This window comes from Opisthocomus hoazin, chromosome 1, assembly GCF_030867145.1.
Source record: "Opisthocomus hoazin isolate bOpiHoa1 chromosome 1, bOpiHoa1.hap1, whole genome shotgun sequence".
Lineage (NCBI taxonomy): Eukaryota > Metazoa > Chordata > Aves > Opisthocomiformes > Opisthocomidae > Opisthocomus > Opisthocomus hoazin.
This window is the reverse complement of record NC_134414.1, coordinates 106806274-106830577: the sequence shown is the minus strand read 5'-3', so window position 1 is coordinate 106830577 and position 24304 is coordinate 106806274. Positions and strand designations below refer to the sequence as shown.

Here is a 24304-nt window from a genome sequence, read left to right as displayed (position 1 = left end):
CAAAAATGCACGAAATCACAGTGGTAGCTATGGGCTTCTCAAAGATGTTTTCCCTGGGTAATTTTATGATTTTTCTCAGAATTTAAATCATAACACAAGTGTGATGTCATGAGTTCATGTTGTGTAATTATTGAAATCTCAAAACTGTCTAGGAAAATTAGTAGCGTAATTATCCTTGAAGCTCATAGCTGTGTTTGTCAATGTAAATGACTGTCAGCTCACCTGTAAAGAAGAGGTGGACTAGAGCAGGATTCTCTTCCTGTACTGATTGTGATTTCACCAGAACAGTTTAAGCACTATCTACGTGGGTGCAGTTTTGGCTCTGAGCCAATGTAGTGCTATGTATGAGGTGAGACAGTGTTATGGTTATAGTACTTTTGTGTGCCAGTTGAGAAATTAAGTCTCCACTTCTGCTTCAGAGACTTGCCAGAAAAACGACAATGATGATAAAAAGACAGTTTTGCCATCTGACCATCTTATAGCATCTTCACAAGTGACCTCTGCTTTGCTTTGGATACTTGGGATTTGGTTTCATCAGAGTGACCAGCTTTTCATTTCACTGGGAATTAAATACACTGAAGTGCGACTGTGCACACAGCTTGATGCTATGTCTTGCTTACCCCTAGTAGAAAGACCTCAATATGAACAGATCGATTGCCATAAGATAAAACCCTGCCTCACTTAATGTTCTCCAAATATAAAAGGAATGAAAAGGAACAGTGTTCAAAACAATAAAGGCATTGGCATTCCATTTCTGAGGGCGGAACAATTCAGATCATGTCTTTGACAGATGACAGCTAATGTGTAAAGTGTGGCAGGACTGATGCCAAACTGATGCTGTGTTGATGTAATGGCTTGCATGGAAGATCATGACTAAAACCTCTTAAGCTAACAAAGTTTTTCCTGCTTCTCATTTTCTTGCCTGCTCTTATTTGAAGTGAGCAGTAGTTAGTTATCTTGAGACCACAGTTAAACCAGAAAAGTATTTATGTTTCTAAGAGATAAAAGTGCCTACTTCTGATCCTCTTGGCACCTTCTGTATAAAAAGGACTTTGCTGGATTGACCGGGTGATGAGAGCTTTCATCTGATGCCACGTTGTCTGGTTGTGTTGTAGGAGGTGACCCAAAAAATCTTGGAGGCTGTAGGGACTGTTGCTGGTTCTTCCCTGGAACAGACTAGCTGGCTGAGCCGGAACTTAGAAGTGAAAGCTCAGCCTCAGATTTTACCAGATGACTTCAACACTGAAGATGTGAATGGTAATGTGGTTTTGTCTGATTTTCTGCTGCTTTCTCTCTTCTGTCAATGAAGAGTACAAGGTGTTTGATAATGTGTAGTTTGCATGACACGGGAGTAATACAGACAAAAAGTAAAACCAAAAAAATGCATTATCCTCCAAGAACAATGTCAGCCTAAGCAGGTTTAGTAAATATCTGCAGATTGTGTATAATACAGAGGAAAACCGGTGCATGCAGTACACAAAACAGAACAGCATGGGGCATGAGGTATGTCATTGTGGCAACATGCCCAGAAGCATTTCACTGTAATACCAATATGCAAGTAGCAGTTCTGTTTGGGAAGAGAATTAGGAAACAGCAAAGTTTAATCATGTCTGAAGGGAAAACTAAATGATTTTCGCCTCTTTTAGATACATCAGTGGCACCATCGTCAATGGTTTCTGCCTCTGCTCCTTCAATATACAGTGTCCAAGCTCTTTCTCTCCTTGCAGAAGTAAGTAGGAACCAATTTTGTAGCTGCTGCTCTTGTCTGTGGGGTGGTTGTTTATTGATATTATTGAGCAGAGGAATACGTTAGGTTTTCCTGGTAGATTAAGTGGGAGCTTAAATCTTTATTGAGGCAGCCCATGTGCACACCCATTCTAGCCTGAAATATGGCATGCTTTCCCCTTTTGTCAGAAATACCAACTGGGCATTTAAAAAGACATTCTTTTCGTTTTTAAGGTTCTTGCTTCTCTTTTGGACATGGTTTACCGGAGCGACGAGAAGGAGAAAGCTGTGCCATTGATTTCACGTTTGCTTTATTATGTATTTCCTTATCTACGCAACCACAGGTGACTTCTCTCTCTGCACATGTGATTTTTCTTAAGTCCAATTTTTTGACCACACTGTAAGGCTTTTTCTTCTGTTTGTCCTTTCCCCTGTTTCCATTTAATAAGGTACAAGCTGTATTTCCCCCAGAAACTGAAAGCTTTTGTTGTTTGAGCTTTGTGACAGCTGTTTCTCTTTAGCTGTAGGGTTCCATCTGGGTTTTTGGCCTTTACTTAAAGCTCTCCTTTCTGTGTATGTTAGGTAATGGAGAGAGGCTGTGGGATGGGGCAGCAGAGCACCAGGCAGGTCACAGGACCCATTGTGAAGTAGGAAGACTACAGTATCTCCCTATACTCTGCTGAGTTTTTCAGCCAAAAGCATAGGTGTGGGAGAGACGGATGATGTCCTCTGTCAGCTGAACAGTATAACCCGTTTCCCACATGGACAGGAGGAGGGAGAGGAGAACACTTCCTTGCTGGGAGGGTTTCCTTCCATCTACCAGGGCCTTATCAGTTGGTCCTGGTTCCTCAGCCTTCCTCATGCATCTCTCCCCACCTTTGTCCCAATGCTATTCACAGATCTCTTAGAAAGCAAATCCTCCTTTTTCTAGCAGCTCTCTGCTAAGCATCAGGAAGTGACTTCCCTTCTCCTTCCCCTTCTCTTCCCCTTCCCCTCCCCTCTCTTCTCAGCTTGCTGCCAGTTTCATTCTTCTGTGTTGCAGCTGCTCCTGCTGTAGCCAGTATCAAGCTCCCCTTCCTGTGGGGCTGCTGCCTTTTGGCTACTACAGTTTTTTGAGCAGACCGATCTATACTGAGGTGTGGAAGAGCATCAGACACAGCTCGCGGTTTGGCAGAGGGAGTGGGGATTGTCTTGAGCGTTACTTAGATCACAGTCAAAACTATCAGCCAGTATACGGTAAAGAGCAAAAAGGGGTGTAGAGGGTCAGGGAGGATGCAACAAGGCATGCCTAAAAGGGATGATAGGTTGACTGTCACTGGGTCATCAAAAGTGACCATTAAATCCAACAAGCCTCAGGGATCAGCATGGTTTGGAGACATTTCTGTGCTCCCTTTCAAGGCAGATGGATTGAAAATGATGCAGAGAAATTTTGGGAAGCTTTTCTATTCATTATATTTGTGCGTTTTCCATTGTGTCTACTACAGTGTTTTTTGCCTACTTCACCCCTAACCAAGTAAATCACATTCTTAATGTATGGAGTGTTTGTCACTCTTGTCGACCGGGGCATATACCATCACGCACATGCATCCGGTGACCCCACCATTTGCAGCAGGTATGGAAAACCCTGCACATAGCCACCACTGAAACTGTTCCTGGGATTGCTGGCATCATGCTGCCATGCTTGGCCTGCTGTGAGCCAGGGGCTGCAAGCCAAACATTCATTCCATCTCTGCCCCATGTGTGGAAGCGGCACAGTTAAAATTGGCATGGACACCACTGCTGTCAGGATGTCCTTGTGAGCTGGTGCAGGGGATAAATGACGACTTCTGCAACACAAATAGAGATCTGAACACCAGGAGTCAGTCAGCTTTTTTTTTTTTCTTGCAAAGAAGATACTGCCACGCCCTTTGGTCTGAGACTGATGGTTCAAGAGACATGGGCATCAGAGTCCTGATGAAGTTGTTGAGATGCCTAGAGATGTCCCTTGATGGTTCTCCAGTGTCAACCTAGCAAGGCCAGCAGTCCTTGTGATCTGTGTAGCCATAACCGTAACAAGATGGTCACCAGTTAAGAATGTGGAGCCCCCATCGGGCTCGTGATTTTTATGTGACTCATACATGCTGCTCAGCAGTTGGACTATAACCTCCAAGACTGTCTTCATGCCACTGTCCTCCCCAGATTGGCAGGAGTTTGGTTGCAGGGCTCCACAAAAAGGCACTAGCCTCCCCACTGCACCTTGAAAACACAGGGGCTGCTGAAGCCTTCTGTGAAGGTGCGGTGCCAGCTCACAACAGAAGACCTTGACAGCATCCCTCCTCAACAAAAAGTCATGTTCCTGTCAGTCTGAGCAACACCTCCCCAACGTGAAACCTTTGTTCAGCCATTGCCAAAGCAGTTACCATAGCAAGGATTTGTAGCAGGATGCTGTTCAGTATCTGTGTCCTCGGTGAAGCTGAGGTGCCAGAGGACAAGTGTTCATTCACACAGGGTCCCTTCACCTTAAGTCCAACACTCCTTCCCTACTGTGCCTTGCAGAGCCCGGTGTCCAGATTTGGAGTGGGATGGTGCATAGGGCAGCACAAGGAGAAAAAAGCTTGTGTGTGAGATTTTGTGATGATGACGTGAGAACTGACATGTAAGTGTTATCTGGGTGACAGATGAAGCCTACTGTGGTACCTTCTAAAAGGGTTGGCTGACAAGGATGCAAAGCTTATTGGAAACTTTTTTCAAGGAAGTTTGAACCACATCCATAGTGGAGACAGGCAGTGCTGTGCTGTGATCTCCCCAAACCAGGTACAGTGGAAATGCGAGGAGCTTCTGCACAAACTGCTTTGATCTACTGAACCTCCTGCTGCTCTGAGTTTCAAGCTAATGTAGACATAGCCTATTATTGAGAGAAATTGGTTAGAAGTTCTGGGGAACCCCAGAGTTTATCTTCTGGTTACATAAACTTAACTTTGAAAAATAAATGTATTTATCATTATCGCTCTCTTCCCCCAGCGCCTACAACATTCCTAGTTTTCGTGCTGGTGCTCAGTTGCTCAGCTCATTGAGTGGATATGCCTATACCAAGCGAGCCTGGAAAAAAGAAGTTCTCGAGTTGTATATGGATCCTGCTTTTTTCCAGATGGACACTTCATGCACTCAGTAAGACCTAAGACTGTAGCACTCCAACATTCTATTCTGAATTTGCAAAGAAAGGCTGTAAAGGAGAATGGCTAATACTGGAAAGAAAATTCTGTTTAGTACTTTCTTACAGAATGTAATAATGTTTGAAATGGGTCCCAACCACTAATTCTACTGAATGCATTATAAGCACTCAAGTTTTCATTATAGTGCATAAGGATAAACTTGTCTTTTGATGATACTCCCCTTAGTGATTAGAGAACTGCATATAGTAGAGCTGGAGGACCTAGAATGCAGTATGTGTTAAACCAGATAAGAGTCTGCATATTGAATACCATTTGGAAACTGTTTCCTTGTATGAAATGTTTGACCAAAGTCTTTTCTAAAGGGAATCTATACCAAAGCTTTCTCTGGTTATCTAATTCCTTCTATATCTCATTCAGCTGGAGATCCATTATTGATCATCTTCTAACACATGAGAAAACTATGTTTAAAGATTTGATGAGTAAGTACCAGCTACTGATAACTTATTTCTACGTTAATTTGAAATCTATTTGCATTTGAGCTGTCGGGTGCATTTTAATAAATATAAATATAAAATGCAGACAGTGCTGCATCTGCATAATTGACTATATTGTCAACTATTCACAACTAAAAGCTGTGCTAAGTTAATTCTGTATTTTGGTCACGTCTAAAACACGCTGTAAGTATTTTTGTTCAAGAAGTGCTAATGTTGGACTCCCAGATTCACATTTTGCCATAATTTTAAGTTGCTGAAGTGTGACCTTTTGCAGCTGTTTCCTATCAGAAAGCAAGGAGACTTTGGCTAACTTTGCAGGTGTCTGTATACTGGCATCGAGCCGTAGGAATGTAGTGCGCCACTACAGCGAACCTTTGAGCAATGTGCTTTGACCTCTAATTGAGGCTTGAGGAGAGTGTAGGAGAGTAAGTCCTGGGGGAAAGGGTAGGATAAGACCCCTAAATTTGCCTAGAGCTTCAAAAGAACAAGCAGCTTTAGTCTCTTTTTCAGATCCTGTAAAGGACTAATTGAAGGTTTGCAACGCAAGACTAATTCACCATTCAGTAGACCCAAAGAGAGTTTTTCTTTTTAAAAGATTCCAGTACAATGGAATTATTTTCATCCCAAAACACAAAACATCTTTATATGGTAGATAATTCTTATCTCTGTTATAGATATGCAGAGCAGCGCCTTAAAACTGTACCCAAGTTTTGAGCAAAAAGCAATGTTGTTAAAGAGGCAAGCTTTCGCTGTCTTTAGCGGAGAGATTGATCAGTATCATCTCTATCTTCCCTTAATACAAGGTAAGATTTGTAATTTCACCTGCCTTTTTCTTCAGCTGTAACAAATATATAAATTCTGTAAGAAAGGAATGTCACCTATTTTCCAACATATACTCCCTTTTTTTAAAAGTGTTTAACAAAATTTGTGATGCTGTGAATCTCTGAATTCTGTCAAATAAATAATCTTGTTAAGAGGGAGACAGGAATCTGGGTTGCAAAACCTTTGGTCCGGAAATATAACTGGAAACTTCATTATTTTTTTCCAGCCACTCTTAGGCTGTTGTTGTTTTCCTTAAATGTCTATTTTGACAAAATTTTGTCCAATATAAAACCACCATGTCTTCAGACTTTTTCTGAATCACAGTTTTGTTAACAGAGTGCAAGGGACTCAACCCAAAACTGATGATAAAGCACAAATTTTGTTTTGCCACCTTCTACGTTTTTTATTTCCCAAAATAATACTACTTTTTTTTCCTTTGTTTATATTTATTTCAGAACGACTAACTGAGAACCTCCGTGTTGGGCAGACTTCTATAGTTGCCGCACAGATGTTTCTCTTCTTCAGAGTTCTTTTGTTAAGGATTTCTCCTCAGCATCTAACCTCATTGTGGCCAATTATGGTAACTGAATTGGTAAGGAATAAATAGTAATTTGAAACTAATAGGTGTGTGGGTTTTTTCCCATTTCACGTTCTTCTTCCTCCCAAATACACCTGCTGTTTGAAAAAGGAAGTTTTCATAGTTTTACATTAGTCTGATAATCTGGGAAAAGAATTAACACTGTCATTAGGAAATACCTTTTTGATTAATTTTGTTGTTGCTAATGTAATCTCTTGCATTATTTTTCCTTTCTTGCAAGTCATAAGAGTAAACTAAGCATATCTTTTTTGTGATTGAGTTATATGAACATTTCAGCATCCCCATAAATAATTTATTTCTTTAAAGATTCAGGCATTTCTACAGCTAGAAGAAGATTTAACTGAGGAAGATGAACCATCAAAGTAAGAATTACCATTTGTCTAATAGAGAGCTTGTGAAAGCTGGTAACGATTGTGCTTGTTCTGTATCTCCAAATCTTTCTTCTCCCTCCTTTTCCTTTCCTTTTCCTTTCCTCTTCCTTTCCCCTTCCCCTTCCCCTTTCACTTTTCCTCTCCTCTCCTCTTCCTTTAATTCTCTGGGATAGGGAGGAGACAACAGGGTTTTTTGTTATTGCACCAGTGGATTTCTGGTACTGATGAATCATAGTTTAGGTGTTTTTTTCAGCAGCTGAAACAGAGATACGTTCAAAAAGCATAGGTACCACGAATTAGTCGCATACAAAAACAGAAGAGGTGCTAAGTCAGCATTTGAGTATTTTAACATGTTGACATTTTTTTCTGAATATTTTAGATTACTTTTTAACAGACTTTTATATTAATCACAGTGATCATACAGAATAAAAACAGTTTTTGTTGCACACAGGTGCAGGTGCTCATTTGTGTAAATGTGTTCGTTTCTCTTTGCTGAGTGAAAAACATTTAGTGGATTTATGTTTTAATGGTGCATTTCTTGATTGTAACTAAAACAGGAGCAACAGCAAAATAAGCAAACAGAAAGTCTCGGGTGATGGCAGTGGACCTGACATACAGCAGAATGAGCTGTCCTTGTACTTATCAGCTTGTAAGTTTTTGGACACGGCGCTTTCCTTTCCACCTGACAGGATGCAGTTGTTTCAAATGTAAGTCCTCCAATTACTTACCTGTTCTCCAAGTTGTTATCATTCTTACCCTTCAAAGTAATTGCAGATATGCTTTCTTCTTAATTTTGCCATCAGTTCTTTTTACAAGTGCAGATGTTGATACTCACACAAAGGTAATTTGGGGTATTTGGGGAAACAATTTGGTCTTGTCAGTGTAGGAGGATTTCAGCATCCTCATTAGGAGGTTCTCTAATTCGGGAAAATTGGGAGAAGAGAAAGATGGAGACTGCTCTTTGTTCTCCCATTGCACACACTTGGGAAGTTTTTTCAAGCCGCTTGCATTTAAATACTGACATGATAGTAACATCCTTGTCCATTAATTTTGGCTCTGGTAATAGCATAAAATTATAGTTATGACGGCTCTTTCTGTAAGCAAACCAGTGCTCTACTAAACTGTGTATGATCCAAACAAGAATTTTTCTGTCTGCTTCTTATCAAGTAACCCATTTGTTTCAGGTACAAATGGGCATTTGTCCCAGAGGTGGACACAGAGTCATCTACTGTGACATCTCATCTGGTAGAAAATCATCAGGAATGCAGACCACACATTATAAGAATCATGGATCTGCTGAAGATGAAATATGGGGTAAAGAAAGAATACTTCAATTTTTTTTTTAATCCATTAACTCGCTTTTCGAAACAAGTGTCAAGATTTTAAGTTAGGCAATAGGTTTTTAGATATTCTAATAAGATTCATGAGGCTTTTAAAAACGGTCTGCATACTTTCATTCATATATATATATATCTTGAAGATGTCAGATTGCTTTTGAGTGAGGGAACAATAGGCAGTTTTCCTGTTGTTCCCTTAAACCTGCCCATAACCACTCAGTTAAAACAATTTATCTCAGGCAGCACTGGTATTTATAAAAAAGAGCATGCTGTACTTTGTCAGAGAAGTTTACTGTAATAGCATTTTAAATTACCTTTAAAGTTTAATAGTAACTCTTCCAGAAAAGGAAATAGGGGCATTAGTATTTCTCAGAAATATCTCTGTATTCTGTTGTTGTTTGATATCTGATTCTGAAGGCTAGTCCAAATTTGATATTTTCTGAACTTGTGAGACTTCCGTTTAATGGAACCTCGAATCTGAACATTGAAATAACTCGGTATACCATCAATACAATTTATATTGTGATTCAGTTGTAGGCCGTGGGTCTCTGCATGAAAAAAGGGCATAGTACAGGGTTCAGGCAAGCCATAACAACATTGTGTCTTAATGCAAAACCCTTAGTAAATCTCAGTTTGTTTGCTTACAGGAAACAAACAACACTGAAGGAATTTCCAAGAAGCACAAATGTCCTCTTTCAAACTTTCGCTCTATATCTAGCATCACCCAGCTTATGCCCTTCTTCAAGACTCTGTGTTGTGCATTTACAGTACGCGGGAGTGAGTCCCAGGATTCACGTACTGCTGCATCTCCCTCTGTGGGTCATGTGGGCAGTAGCGGCATAAAGACCTTGCAACAGCTCGAAGAGAGTGTTGAATGTGATTTCCTTGAAAACATGGAAAGTTAAGCCGCACATCGGACTCACACTTTGCTCGTGGTGAATACATAGCGAAAAAAGGGAAAACTTTACTGCGATTCTTCTCTTTTTTCCCCAGTTTTTGAAACTACATTTTGGGGTTTCTTCCTGCTGTTGTGGAATGTTTTTCAATAATTCAGGCTTCTGAATTGGTCTTAAAAAGCAGGATTCTTCAGTTCCTGGGAGCAGGGGGGAAGTATGGTTTAGTGGTAATTTATCATAGTTACTGTATTCTTTTACTTGTTTTCAATGTGAAGGATTAAAGAGGTTTTGTAAATAAAGGAAGAATATTTTTAACTTGGTGAAAGTAGCAACCATACCATTTATCTAGCAGCTTCTCAACTGAGTATTTTAAGCTGCTTTTGGAACTGTGTTCTGAAAGTAAATTTAAGAAAAAGCTAATACTGCATGTCAGTGTACAATCAGTTTGCAGATAAGCCATTTCCTGAGGTCAAAGCCCGCTTCTACTCCTCCTTTCTTTAACTTATCCTAAAATGTATCAACTTCTAAACAAATCACCTGAATTTGTGATCAGATGTATTTTATAAGCCTTAGCATTGTGCAAATAACTGCAGACTTACCTTGTTTGTAATTTCAACTCTGCCCTATAATAGCATTCTTCAGGATTAGTGATTCCTAAATAAAAGACAAACGCATGCATAAAAGCTTAAGCTATGCAGTAACATTTTGTAATGTACATTACTTCAGGGAGTTTTATTTTAGTTAATTGACTAAAAATATTCTAATTCAGTTTTTTAAATTAAAGAACTTTGTTGCTTCAATGACTAAGGTCACTTTGCAACTTCTGAAATGTAACTAAATGAAGATAATTCTGTAAAAATATGAATCGCTGTATACCAACAGCCTAATTAAAATTAAAATTCTTTTTTTTTTAAAGAATACTTTTTGTACAAAAGAATGTATGTGGCTGTTCCTAGGTGCCATGACTACAGTAAATGTTCAAGGTGCAGCTTGTTTTGGAACTGCATTGCTACCACCGCCCTGGACCTGGGCGAGAGGGACGGGTTCTCCCACCAAAGAGCGCAGCTGCATGCCTGAAGGACACAGCTCTGACAGCCAGCGGACAAGCACCGTCGTAGCAACACGTACAAAAAAAGGCTTAGCGGAACGGTTTTTAAAGGAGGAGGTGGACTCCGTTGAACTTTCATTATCTGCCTGAATTTGCAATGCTGATTTGTCTGGGAGGGGAAGTTTATCGTACTTTTCGTGGTGAAAAGCTTTGCCTGCTCTTTTTTTTTAAACACCTTTGCCTTCTGAAAAATTGGTTTTGTAAGATATACCTGCAGACTGGTATGTGCTACTTGAGTTATTTGGAACATGGCAACTGAGGTGAATGTGCTGGGTATCGAACTTCACCACTTTTGTTTTTGCTAACTAAAAAAGAACATACAAAATGTATGGTTTAATGTCACCACGTTGTGAGGTCAGGGTTATATTTTTTTTTTCCAAAACTCACACAACAAACATGGAAGACTACTCTGCAGTGTTTTTTACCTACAGATATATGAATTTTTCATCTTTGGATTAGAAACTAAAATAATGGAACACTGAACAATATGCTTGACTATGATAATGCTGTAATGCTCTATGAAAAGAATACTGTAATAGGCTTATGCTAAACTTAAGTAGCTTACGTGCATTTTTACCATTAAGGAAAGTGATAGACTGAAGTGTAATGTTGTGTAGTCACAAAGAATGTGAATTATTTGTATTAATATAATTTATTAATGATCTCTAATACTATTGGAATGAGCACAGGTGAAAAGTTACCCTTTTAAAGCATTATTTGAAAATTGGAACAGGATGTTTTTAAAATGTTCGTGTTCATTACTTCTCATTAAAAATTATTGAAGAGAATATTGCTAATACTCAGGATGATTTGGCAGTTTTACTTTCAGTTTTCTGGTGGTTGCATTCCATACTTGGCTATTTCTCTTAAAATCCCGGTGAGATGCTGTCAAATGGGCTACTAAAATCTAAGACAACCTTCTGCCATTGAACATTTTGTTTTACATTCTCCCATAAGCTCTAAACCTGTGTCTTCACATAGTTTCCTCGCTAACTGGAGGTGGTGAACCAGTAACTTAGATTGAGGGGTTTGTCCTCCTTCCCCTTGAACGGGAATGTCCCATTGTGGTTGCCCATACTTCAGATGTGCAGGGGATCGGACGTCAGTCACTTCTCCCACAGCTGTGGTGGTGAACTTTAAAAACAGAATCTGTGACGTAGCCTGTATAACTCTCTAACTTCTAAGATGATCCTAACTTTCTCAGAAATACCACTTGCTTCTAACTCCTGCCTTCGTACCTACACTTCCCTTTGCCCTGTGCTTCTGCAGATGGCTGCTTTAAATGGCCTCAGGTATTTGTGACTTGCAGAATCCTTTCACTGAAGCAGAATCTACTTCTTAATAAGAAAAAGTTCTTTAAAATTTAGTATATAAGCAGATCTTGTATCATTATCAATAGGATGTGAATAGGGAGGAAAAGGCTCCAACTAAAAAAGTCCTACTTGGGTGGTGGCGAGGCACAGTTACACAGCCCTAAAGGTATCTCTAGCAGCATAACTTTATTCCTCTTGTATATGAGAGTACCTGTAGTCATTTTACTTCTTATGCTACTGCTGTTAAATCCACAGGGTTATACTGCTCTAACACTGGTACTGCCAAAGCAGAATACGTAACGGTAGATGAATCTGAAAAATTTTTGCCTAGAACTCAGTATCAAGAACATGAGAGAAAATGCTTTTGATTTGCTTGTAGTTCTTTGCTTGTTTTCAGAATAACCAAGCTTGGCTTTCTCTTTTGGATACTTCAGCTTTGAGATAGTGTAGCAACGGTGCATGATACACAGAAGGAGACATATTTAAATATTCAAAAGTACTTCATTTTCCTGAAGGAAAAAAAATGGTCAGTGCAACCAAGGTAGCTGCCAAAGAATTGCAGAACTTGAAATACGGAGCATTAAGTAATGGTTAAGTGTATTCGATACTATTATTTGAATGTAATTCTTCTAGTAATATTAAATGTTATTTTGAAATACCTTTTCAAATGCAATTCTCATTTTTCAGACTACTTTTACTGCTCGCACACCAACTTTAACCTTTATCTGGTTCTGTAAAAGCTCTCAAATTCAATTTAAATGGATGAGGGCTCTGTACAGAACTCTCTACACCTCAGTTTGGATCCCAGCAGCAGTGGCTCAGTGCTAGTCTGTGCTAGCCCCTACACTTGCCTAGGGAAAGACTGTGCCACCCCCTCCTTAATCCTCTCATCACAAACCCCTACTTCTCCAGTTGCTAAGTCCCCATCTTTTGCCTTCCTGAACTTCCCACTCTGGGGTCCCAGTCCCGTGGGATAAGTTTTCAGGATTTGTATGTCTGTGTGGCGTTAAAAGGGATAAAGGAGTCTGATAAGCGGCAAAAGCAGAGCCCTCCCATTGAGTCACGAGGTGCAGAGCAGACCCCCTTGCGTTCTAAACTCTGTCTCAGCGAAGAGTCTAGGTGTAGCTGGATCTACTCCTATTCCCAGACTTGGGCAACAGTTTATGTCTAAAGGGTGAAGTGTGTGGCCACTTACCAGATTCAACTGGCCTGTCAGAGCCCCTCCAAGGACTTTCACTGAAGCAGTTTCGCAAAGTTGAAACAATAGTTAATTTATTCAAGTGACAGGTATCACAGATTTGGGATTGCCGTTGATAAACGCACTGTTTACAAAAGTTGAGCTCAAAGGTAATGGTTTAGCGCTTTAGCTAACAATGTGTTCCCAGGGATACGTCTGACCAAGTCAGAGGTGCGACTCTTACCAAAAAGGTGTCCCTTCTTGGGGGGCAAGAGAGGTTCAGGCCTGTCAACCCGTCTGTCAGGTGAAGTTCTCGCTTGGCTCCTCCTCCCAAAGAGAGTCTTCAAGTGCCAATTTTATATATTTGAAAATCTTTTTGCGAGGTGGGACTAAGTCAATTATTGTGTATCGATTGGCTCTTGGCATGGAACGTCGTGTCGTCAGAAGCAGGACTCAGCAGTGTGACACGCCTTCAGAGTGGGCATCTCGGTATGCGCTTTCAGGGGCCATCTGTTCTTTATCCAAAGCAAACTCTGGCTGTGCGGCCTCTGCTGTGCCCCACAGATCACTGAGTTTACAGTGATGCGCCAACCCCCCTCACTGCTGTCTGATAAGATAAGCGCAAGTTAATTGCTCCCTTTGTTAACTCTTCGGCTTTTGGCACCTGAGTCCCAGCATGTCTTTTGTCTTGCATTGACAAGGCCAGCAAGGCCATGGATTACAGTCTGGAAGAACCCTGTGGAGCCGATGGAGGAAGCTGCTGCTGCAGCATCAGGGGATCATTGATTGACCGACAGGCACTGACCCCTGGATGGAGCGAGCGCCTCTCCCCAGGAAATTAGGGGCTGCTGTCGCGTAATGCTTTCTCGGTGCGCCGGAGCTTTCCAGACTTCAGTCTGCATTTTTATATGTTCAGGGGAAATGCCCTGAAACTACTGCCTTTTCATTTGGAGGGAAGAAAACTCTTCCGTACAACTGAGCTTGAACACCTGAGGCCAGAGGAGTATGGTTTCAATGACTTTGTGAAAGCTGCTTTTCAGATTTCATCCTTTCTCTGTAGTTTTTGCACATCTGTTGTAATGTTGTGTGATGCACCTTGCACCTCAGAAGCTGATAATGTTTGATTGCACCGCGTACATTGAAAACCATTGGTATGTACTGTATGGGTGATGGAAACACTGTTGTGTAGCAGCTAGCAATAGTAAAGCGTGGAATGTCTCTCGAGCGTCTGCTTCAGGAACAGCAAGGTTGGCCGTTTACGTTTGGCAGTAACAGCAAACCCCCATCTTTTGCAATTACTGTCCCTGTGCAGCTCTCAGACTTAAACACTGGTTGTCTCCCGGTGATCAGTGCCCAGGGCTTCAGCCGAGGCTCACGGCAGGGGTGACTGCTCAGCAAATCCGGCTCTCAAGGACTGCTAAAGGCTGCTCCTCAACTGAGGGTTAAGTGGCCTGTAAGGTTTCAGTCACCACGAATTATCTCAGGCTTTTCTTTTTCTCTTGCAATGTGTACCCACATCTCTGGGTGTTTTGGGTTTGTTCGGGGTTTTTTTCCTATCTGTCCACCACCACAATCATAGCTCCCTTTCAGCTGTAGAAATTTGAGATTACAGGATGAAAAAGTGGGAGGACAACAAAAGGAGCTGGAGTGTAACCCATAGCTGGCCTGTAATAGACACCAGGGAGCTTCCCAGCTATAACTGCATGCAAAGCAGTTGCGTTTTTAAAGTCTTCCAGGAAGAAGACTGATAATCTGAACTTCAGGTTAAGTAATCACACATGGCTCAAAATATGTCTCAATAGCTGAACCACAGTAATTGTAATGAAACACCTGAGGAATTTAGTTCTGTGAGTAAACAGCGCGTGAAACATGAGTTCTGGCCTCTACTCCTCTTGCAGAAGAGGAGTGTGTGTTACTTGTATCCAGCTCCATACAATCATAGCGTAGTTTGGGTTGGAAGACCTTTAAAGGTCATCACGTCCTTCTTGGCAAGGCTGCTCTCAATCCCCTCATCCCCCAGCCTGGATTGATACTGGGGGTTGCCCCAAACCCACGTGCAGGACCCTGCACTTGGCCTTGTTGAACCTCATGACGTTTGCCCAGGCCCACGTCTCCAGCTTGTCCAGGTCCCTGCGGATAACATCCTGTCCTTCTGGTGTGTCAGCTGCACCACTCAGCTTGGTGTCATCTGCAAACTTGCTGAGGGCGCACTCGATCCCACTGTCTGTGTGTCACTGATGAATATATTACACAGTGCTGGTCCCAATATAGACCCCAGAGGGACACCAATTGTCACCATTCTCCATCTGGACATTGACCCGTTGACCGCTACCCTCTGGCTGCGACCATCCAACCGATTTCTCATCCACCCAACAGTCCACCCATCAAATCCATATCTCTCCAATTTAGAGAGAAGGATGTTGTGGGGAACAGTGTTGAAGGCTTTACAGAAGTCCAGAGGGATCACATCCTCTTGTCCACTGACGCAGTCACTCCATCGTAGAAAGCGCTAGGTTGGTCAGGCAGGGCTTGCCCTTGGGGAAGCCACACTGGCTGTCTCAAATCACCTCCCTGTCCTCCATGTGCCTTAGCACAGCTTCTAGGAGGACCTGTTCCACGATCTTCCCAGGCACAGAGGTGAGGCTGACAGGTCGGTAGTTCCCAGGGTCCTCCTTCCTACCCTTTCTAAAAACAGGTGCAAAGTTTCCCTTCCTCCAGTCACCAGGGACTTTGTCTGACTGCCATGATCTTTCAAATATCATGGAGAGTGGTGTGGCAACTCCATAAGCCAATTCCGTCAGGACTCTGGGAAGCATCTCATCAGGTCCCATAGATTTATGTACGTCCAGGTTCCTCGGGTGGTCCCGAACCTGGTCTCCCCTTAGAGCAGGTGGGTGGCTTTGCTCCCCCGTCCCCGCCCCGTGGTCTGTCCGCTCCAGAGGTGCGGGAGGAGAGGTTGCCAGGGAAGACCGTGGCGAAACCCCTGCCGAGCCCCCAGCCCTCTCCTCGTCCGCCCCTGCCAGCCTGCCAGCCCGGGCCGTCGGCACCTCAGAGGGCCCGGCCCAGCCCCGCGGGCCGCGCTCCCGCTCCCCCCTCAGGCAGGCAGCTCCGCCGCCTCGCCCCGCGCCGGTTACCCGCTCACGGACGAACCGGCATTACACCTGCGGCCCCAGTCGAGCCGCGGCACGCCCCTTCCGCCGGGCCCCTCCCCTGCGCCGAGCGGCCCCCGCTGACGGCAGCTCTGCCCGCCCCGCCCCGCCGCTCCCGGGGGCACGGCCCGGGCCGCCGCACGCAGGCACCGCCTCCTTCCCGTAACCACCGCCCCCGCCGCCGGGAGAGGGCGTGGCCTGTGCGCCAAAGCCCCGCCTCTCCCCGGGAGCGGGCGTGCTTGGCGCCGGAAGCGGTGCGAGGAAGGGGGCGAGGCGGAAGTGCGGGCGCTGCCCCGTGCCCCCGCCGCTTCCCGCCCCGGCTCTCGCTGCGGCACAAAAAGATGGCGGCGAAAACACAGGGCGGCATCCGCCTCAGCGCGGTGAGTGGCGCCTGGGGAGGCCCCTCCGGCGTGGCGGGAGGGAGCGAGGGGCAGCCGCTCCCCTCCCTCGGTGGTCTCCGCCGCGGCGGGCGGCGCGGGCTCGGCGCTGCCCGGCGGGGAGCGAGGGTGCGCGGGGCGAGCTGCCGCGCCGCTGCCCGTGCGGCCCGTGCCTTCCCCTCGGCGGGGGCGGGGAGCGGCACCTCGCCTCTCCGGGGGCAAAAAGTTGTCGGCAGGGCGGGGGGGGCCGCCGAGCCCTTCGCCCGAAACCGGCTGCCCCCCTCCTCGCCTCGGACCCTTCCCCCGCCGGTGCCCTCACCGAGCCCCGGGGCCGCGGCTGCCGGGCGGGGTGCGGGCCGGGCAGCGGGGATCCCTCGGCGGGCTGGGCCCGGGTTCGGGCGGGAGGGGAAGCTGCGGCACCGTGGAGGAGGGGGGGTGCTGCGCGTTTGGGGGGGGGGGGGGGGGGGTTCGCAGCCCGCTGGGGTGACGGAGGTGGTGGCGAGCGCGGTGACCTCTAAGGGGAAGCTTTGTGACTTAAACTCTTTTGCTACTTTTTGCGAGAGGCCTAATTACTCCTTAACGAGGGCGGCGAATGGGCACGCACTGAAATCCGCGGCTCGTGTCTGCCCTGTGGTGGTGGCAATCGGTGTTTTCCTTATTTGTGCTGATACACATGGGGCTAAGGGTGCTTTTCCACTTGTTTGACGCATCGGTGAGGAAAGAAACAGCGTGTTCTTTTAAAGCCCTCCTGGCTTCAGCTGTGTCTGTAAGTAAGGCTTGTAGTTACAAGCAGTTGGCTCATGACCTTACTTACAGAATAGCGGAAAGACGGTGGACCATTACAGCGAGTAACTCGTCAAAGGTGTGAGTGAAAAACATATGCTAGTATATTCTGGGCACTGCTTAAACTACCCTAATGTAAACTGCTGTGACTGTAGGCGTTAGCTATAGATGTCGCCTACTTGGAGTTCAAGAGTCGCACTTTCATTTCCGGTCTTCAATTCTTTTAAGTATTTGAACTCTACAGTTTGGTATGTTTTATTAGAGAAATGTTCTCTTCTTTCTTTAGATAACACGATGTTCAAAAAGAAAAAAAAAAAAAGAGGAGGGAGGTCTCACTTTTTTTTTTTAATGCATTATTAGTCATCTTGAGGGGGAAAAGTACATCGGCGTTAATAATTTGTCTTTGCAAAACAAAATCACAAGTCAGACTGCAGAATTTAAAATTGTTGAAATCACTTTCACAAGCTGAACTCTTACAGATGCTGATGAGAAATCTAAGCAAAAGCTGGTGCAATTGGTAACTTTCTGAATTATTTATAGGATGTTGTTTGGTTTTGTTTGTTAGTAGTCGTAACTGAAAGTTCACGTTCAGTCTATTTCCAGTGAAAGCTGTGATTTTGGAGGCTTTCAATAAAGAACTGAAGCAGCTGGTACAGTTTTTTTAACAGGTTGTGTCCTACAGTGTTATAGGTTCTGCTTTCTAGAGAACACCGGAAAGCTGGTGGTCACAGTCTCTTCTGTCAGCAGCTGTTCTTTGGGAGCATGTTGGGTTTCACCAAAATATTTCGATTAGTTTCACAAGCATGTATAAACAACACGGGCAGTGTGAGCAGGCCTGGTAACTCCTTCCCACACTGGTACTTATCTCCTTCAGTTGCTCTGGTAAAACTTTTACTGAGTTGTATGATGAGACAGATCAGGGAAGTGATCCAAGTTAAAAATAAGGTTTAAAAAATGGTTTTTAATTTGGATCATCTCCCTGATGTGGTTCATTGCACGGACATGTAACTGGACTAGCATAACTGGGAGGGAGAGGAGGAAAATGACAGTGGGTTTGTTCCTTGAGAAGTTGTGAAATACTTTTTTAAGATAAGACAGGTTGTTTAGTGGTAATTCAGTTTGTATGCCTTGTGGCCTGCAAGGGATGGAAGAGTTCTGGTTTTCTTGGAAAACTCAAATTCCCAAAGCTGCCTGTCACTTTTGAGAGATAAGCTGCTTTATTCTTAAATATTTGCAGTTCATAATTGTAGGAGATGCTCTTCTTAGTGCAGTTTAGTATTTTTATAACGTGCACTGTATATGCAGTTTGAAGGAGGGGGAGGCTTAGTTGTATCTCCAAAAGGAATTTGGCTGCACTTGTCTCAGGAAGAAAAATGAAACCACTAACCAAAACACACTTAGTAGCAAAATGTATTCAACCCAGTGAACAAAGCAACTGGATCCTCTCAGCTGCAGTCATGCTAGCACAGTCGAAAGTGAGTGTTCACCAGGGAACTAACTCTTTCTCACTGTACTTACTGATCTTCAGTTACTCGGGAGCTAATTAAAGTGGTGGTTTGATGAAATGGACTGTAAGGGGACAAAATGGGCTGAAGTATTTCCTGATGAACTCATCAGGAAGTGGTGAGTTGTTGCTGACAGCTGGGTATGCTCTGAAGCAAACTACAAAGGTAATGGCCTTAAACCACTGTTCTCCATTTTTTTTTTTTAGCCTGGTTTTGTCGTGTGCCCTTGTTTCAGGGCCTTACATGAGCACATGGTGCTAGCTGTTCTGAGGGAGATTTCCCATGAACTAGCCTGTGGGTTAATCACTCCCCTTTTGATGGGGGGCGACAGATACTAGAGCCAGAACCAGTTTGTTACAGTTCCCGCGTTCCAGTCCATACCTTCTCGTTTCATGTACCTGGTCACAAGTTCCCCATTCTGTGTGCCACCTTCCAGCCTTTCTGAAAACCTTACAGTTTGAAACAGTGATCCAGAGAAGATTGGCATAATTCTTGTGTTTGTTTATAGAAGATGCTCTTTCGTTTAAGATGCTGTTCTGTTTTCAAAGTTAACCGCTTGTATGCAGCAGTGAAAGGAGAGATGGAGAACTGTTGCGTAAAGAGATTTTTCTTGCCATGCACGTGTATGCTTTTATTCACAGAAAAAAAGGACGCTTATTCATAATTGTGTCAGTGTTGGGAACGCTGAGGTTCCTTCCTTCATCAGCATTGTCTGGTGCTCAGAGGAGGTTGACAACTGTGAGTTAGTGCCTTTGTCAAACACACAGTCAGGACTTTTTGCCAAGTCCATGTTGCTGAGGTTACAACGCCAGCGGTCCCAGTCTACCTTGCATGTCGTGGGAGTTTTTCACGGGCTAGCAGCAGAGAAATATTTTAGCAGTGGGTTGAGCAGATGCTGAATGCTTGAATGTGCGTCTGTGTGGTGGGGTTTTTTGTAAGTGTTTGTGTTTTGGCAAGGAGGGATTTCAGGCTGGGGAAAACCCCCCAGTTGTTTCTTGTGTGTTTTGATCATGAGGCTTAGGAAGCAAAGGAATGAGTGCTGCCAGCACTGTGAAAGGTTGAAGTGAAGAGAATGATATACATAGATCTTAAGATCCACTGAGTTGTTGTATGGCAGAGGAAGAAATTGAAAGATCTTTTTAACCATGTGCCATGGAATATATGAGGTTTCCATTAATAGGCTTGATGTCATTTTATTCTTATATGCTAAATTATTTATAAGTATCTGTGAGGAGTTTGAAAGGGGCACAGTGACTTGGCCTGACTCAATTTATCAGATTTTATAAAACGAGTTTTAAAGCACGAAGGGCAATGAAGAACATGATGTCTATGCATACTTGTACTCTAGCTTGATGGAGAAATGCACGGATTAAGCTGCAGTCTGAAAGTGTGTCTTGTGCTCTTATGATCTTAGAATCAAGGTGAGGTTTCCTGGCAATTTATGTTGATCTGAATGAGGGCTGCTGCTGCTGCCTTACTCCCGCTCTGGTACCCGGCTCATGGGTCTGGAACTTGCTTGTAGCATTATTCCCTTTTGCTGACAAATGAACTTGGAGACTTCAAGTGGTTGCTTGCTTTTATTTAGACTTTACTAACTACATAAAAGTGCTTGTCAGTGTAGTAGCTCTGTAAAAGTTACGAAGTATGGATATGTACACACTATTTTAAAATATTCTTCTGATTTTATGTGTTTTATAATGTGGTTTATAGTACGTTTTTTGATGTAACTGCACTGTACAAGGGCTATTTCTAGATTATGTATTTGTAGATACTGCTTTTTATGCCATCAACATAACTATGTCAGCAAGACATAAGCATATATGTGCAGTGGGTTTGTGTTAAAGGCCTTGTAAAAGTAGAGTTATAGATAGGCTTAGTGGTAATGCAAATACAACTGTATCAGTTTCAACAGTCAAATTTCTCCAAACATTGCACTGACAAATTCTTAAATTAGGTTGATATTTGGTTCTGGTTTACCTTGTTTATTGAGCTAGGTGAATATATATGAACCCAGGCTTTCATAAATTACTTGAGAATACTTTTGTCACTAACATCTGTAAGATATGTCCCATAAATAGGTACTTTATTTGCATATTCTCATCTAATCCTAGTAGTGGCTGCATTCCTCTAGTTACGTCTTATCACAAATGAGGATAAAATGTATGAGATGAAATTGCTGAAAGCACAAACCACTAGTTGACAGAGTCTAACGTGAATTCAGTCAATATGGGCAAAAGCAGCAATGATATTGGACAGTAAGTCACTGAGTTGTATTAGGTGCTGCTCACTTTTTCGGATGAAGTTTAATACTCATCATCTAAGATGTATATTTTTAACATTTGAGAGCATGTGCTTCTGTTACTAGATTTGTACTAAGGCTTTGGTGTTTTCTGTAACCTCTAGCATCAGCATATAGCAGTAGTTCCTTATATTTTTAAAAAGACAAAGAGTGTTTGACAGGATGACAATATAATTCATGCTCAGAGCATAGTATGATACTGTGTGGAATTCTGCATTACTGTTTTGTCTTTAATAGCTGTAGTAATGTTCCCTTTAAAAGGTGTTAGTATGCCAATATCTAAAAGTAAATTAAAATATAGCCTTTGGGTAGTGTTGTACAAAACAGTTTAACTGAATGTTACTTTACTTAACATAGTATTTTCTGGCTTGGTATTGTTGAAGAGCGCAAACGAATGCCATTGTTTGTGGTTTATTTCAGCTCTGTCCAAAGTTCTTGCATACCAACTCTACCAGTCACACCTGGCCTTTCAGTGCAATTGCAGAACTTATAGGTAAGTGGATCAATAGTTTGCCTGAGAACTTGGTTGCAATAGTTTTTGCTTGTTGTAAAACTTTTCTCCCTTAAGATAGGGGAAGGAGTTGATCCTGTTGTTACCATTCGGCATCTTACAGCATCTTTTTTGGTACAGTCAGATTGACTTGTTTCTTCTGTAACAGCATACGTGCTACGTGACGTCAGTTGCAGGGGCCTTGCAGGATTTGCCATCTTCTTTTTACAGAGTTTATTAAGGATTGACAAATATAGAAGACTGGGATCAAGTGAATTCCTTCTCTTGCAGTCCTGCTGCTTTTCACGGTTCTGGGGCCCAGAGAGTAGTAAGGCTGAGCGCACACTCCAAAGATGTGTGTGCACGCTTGCATCCTGTACAGACACAGCTAGCCACGGATGGATTAGCACAGACAGGAGGACAGTAACTTTGCAAGAACCCACATAAACTCAAGCAATGCTTGAAACATGAACAGCACAAACAGCCTTATCCTATTCCTGCTTCTTGGGTAACCAGATTTAAAGTTCATTAGTAGTGCATACACTTACTCTCACTCACTTGCCACTCGTGCTTACCCATGTTTCTGGGTGTTTCACCAGGGCCTGGGAGTCCTTCCAGTACCTGTGTCCAGGGCTTTTTACCAGTCTCTGGCTTGGACCTTGGATCTCAACAGTTTCTGGTTTCTTCCAACTTGTTGGCTTGTCCAGCTTGAAGTTTGCTAGCAGGAGAAGACGTACAGGCACACACTGAGAGTAGAGAGCACCCTCATACAGGCAATAGTTAGAATTAGTGTTTTATAAGAATGTACAGCAGAGTGACGCAGAGTCCAATCATACCTGCATGCTGACCAGCAGCCAACTTGCATGCAATCAGCCCCAGTTATTCCCACCCGCCTTACACCATTCTTCTCCCATCCACTTTGTCCTTTACCTTTTCTTCAATGCTTCCTCAAAACATCCAATAGTAATTTTTGCACATTGTCACAATGCCCCTGAAACATCCTAATTTTATTCTGAGTTACCGAGTTTCTTGCTGAACGTCTTAAGGGTTAAAGTCGAGTGGTTCCTTTTGATGGTCCATCCATCAATGTCTTAAGAGTTCTGCTCTTTGTTATTGTCTCTGTCATCTGCTGTTAGCCAGGGCTTGTGCTATCTGTTTGATTTATTAGCTCCTGTTGATCATCTTGCCTTTGATTTTGAATAGCTATGAACTGGATATCTTCAGAGTTGCTTGTTTCCCGAATGATTAGCAGACTTTCTTTAACTGGTTCCTCAAAATAAAGGTGCGGTTTGGAAAGACTTGCTGAGCTTATCTAGCAGTTTGCTGATGCCTAAGGGAGCAACTCCTCTGGTTGAACATTCATTTGCTTCCTGTGCATGAGGATTTTTATTGCTAATCCAGAAAATTAGCATAACGAAAGAAGGCAGGAATTTTTCAGCTTGATAAGGCCAGAACTGTCACAAAGGAGGAAGCCAGAACCACATGGCTGCAGGCAGGGTCTGGCTGTTCCAAGAGGTGACAATCTATTGAGTCACTTCAGCTGTTTTATCACCACGTGCCATACCTGGCTGGAATTATGATAGATGTGCTGTGCAAGGCATGCAGTCTTGTCTTTTTCTTTTGCCTCTCGTTTGTCATATGTGTTGTTTTGAAAGCATGGTAGTAACATATTGGCTGTAAAGGCTTCTAGTTAGTTGTGTTGATTTAAATAACTTTTGTAATCTGAGAGAGCTGGTGAGACAAATCAGAAGACTCGTACAAAGTATAGTCTTAAAAGAATACTTTCAAACTTTCAGTTGTACTTGAAATGTCCTCTTTTGGTGAAGCTGAAATACATTTTATGAGCTTTTTCGCTGTGGGTGCAATTTGTACCTTATGCTTACAGAAAGTAAGCTACCAAGCTGTGATTCCTTTTTGTAGGCCGTAGTGTTGGCTTGAGCCCTCAGCTGAACCTGCAGAACAGGCAGTGAAGCAGGGGCACTGCCTGCTGCTGTGCTGTTACATCCTTCTCCTCCTCCTCCTCCTCTGTGTGCTTTCCCCCCTCACAAATTCCATGAATAGCACAGTGCTGGGAAAGGGGGGAAAAGAGTTGTGAGAAAGTGGTGTTAGGGCAGGTGAGATTTAAACTAGCTTTGCTGCCACAAAATGTTTGTGGAGCCATGGTTTCAGCCGCACTTGCGCATATTTGTGACACTCGGCTCTGTTAGTATGGAAGTGACGTAGTAGCAGAGCAGCAATAATTTTTTCACCTAAGTCTCCTGGACCTGTGGAGCCAAAATTATAGATTTCGTGGAACTGCCTGGAATGTTGGGAGTTGGGCTTTTTTTAGTGTCTGAAGTTGTGTTTCAAGTCTGATTTCCTATTTAAAAAGCCCACAGCAGGTAGGATGTTGCAGCCACATATGTTAGTGATGTGCTGTTGTCTGCATTGTGGACAATAACCTAGCCTCCTGAGAGCCAGTCAGAAGAGACGTTTGCTTGGCCGGGAGAAAGTAAACATTGCGACAGCTGCTGGGGAGACAGGAAATGAAAGTAGAAACTTGTCTTGGTTTCATTTTCTGTTCTTGCATTTGAACCAGTCATCTCCACCTAAATGTTTGCCTATATATTACTGTCATCTGTAATAGCTGGAAAAATGTGCCTTGTTTTCAGGCAAGGTTTGCTAGGTTTTGATGCAGCTGTTTCATCGTGATGTTTTTGATTGACTTG

General features: G+C 43.2%; 2 protein-coding genes across 5 annotated transcripts in view; both read left to right on the top strand.

The window, feature by feature from the left end:
- DOP1B (DOP1 leucine zipper like protein B) overlaps positions 1-12474 on the top strand; it is a 50018-nt gene extending 37544 nt beyond the window's left edge. For all 4 annotated transcript variants that reach the window (XM_075432248.1, XM_075432231.1, XM_075432240.1 and 1 more), the window contains 11 exons: positions 1116-1257; positions 1647-1729; positions 1960-2069; positions 4726-4872; positions 5295-5356; positions 6046-6174; positions 6649-6785; positions 7098-7153; positions 7720-7869; positions 8347-8476; positions 9147-12474. In XM_075432248.1, coding sequence (XP_075288363.1) covers positions 1116-1257; positions 1647-1729; positions 1960-2069; positions 4726-4872; positions 5295-5356; positions 6046-6174; positions 6649-6785; positions 7098-7153; positions 7720-7869; positions 8347-8476; positions 9147-9404 — 1404 coding nt within the window. In that variant the 3' untranslated portion in view covers positions 9405-12474. The remainder of the gene's footprint in view (positions 1-1115; positions 1258-1646; positions 1730-1959; positions 2070-4725; positions 4873-5294; positions 5357-6045; positions 6175-6648; positions 6786-7097; positions 7154-7719; positions 7870-8346; positions 8477-9146) is intronic.
- Positions 12475-16392: 3918 nt separating this feature from the next.
- Positions 16393-24304, top strand: part of MORC3 (MORC family CW-type zinc finger 3) — a 31531-nt gene continuing 23619 nt past the window's right edge. The window contains exons 1-2 of the mRNA XM_075432218.1: positions 16393-16522; positions 21527-21599. Coding sequence (XP_075288333.1) covers positions 16484-16522; positions 21527-21599 — 112 coding nt within the window. The 5' untranslated portion in view covers positions 16393-16483. The remainder of the gene's footprint in view (positions 16523-21526; positions 21600-24304) is intronic.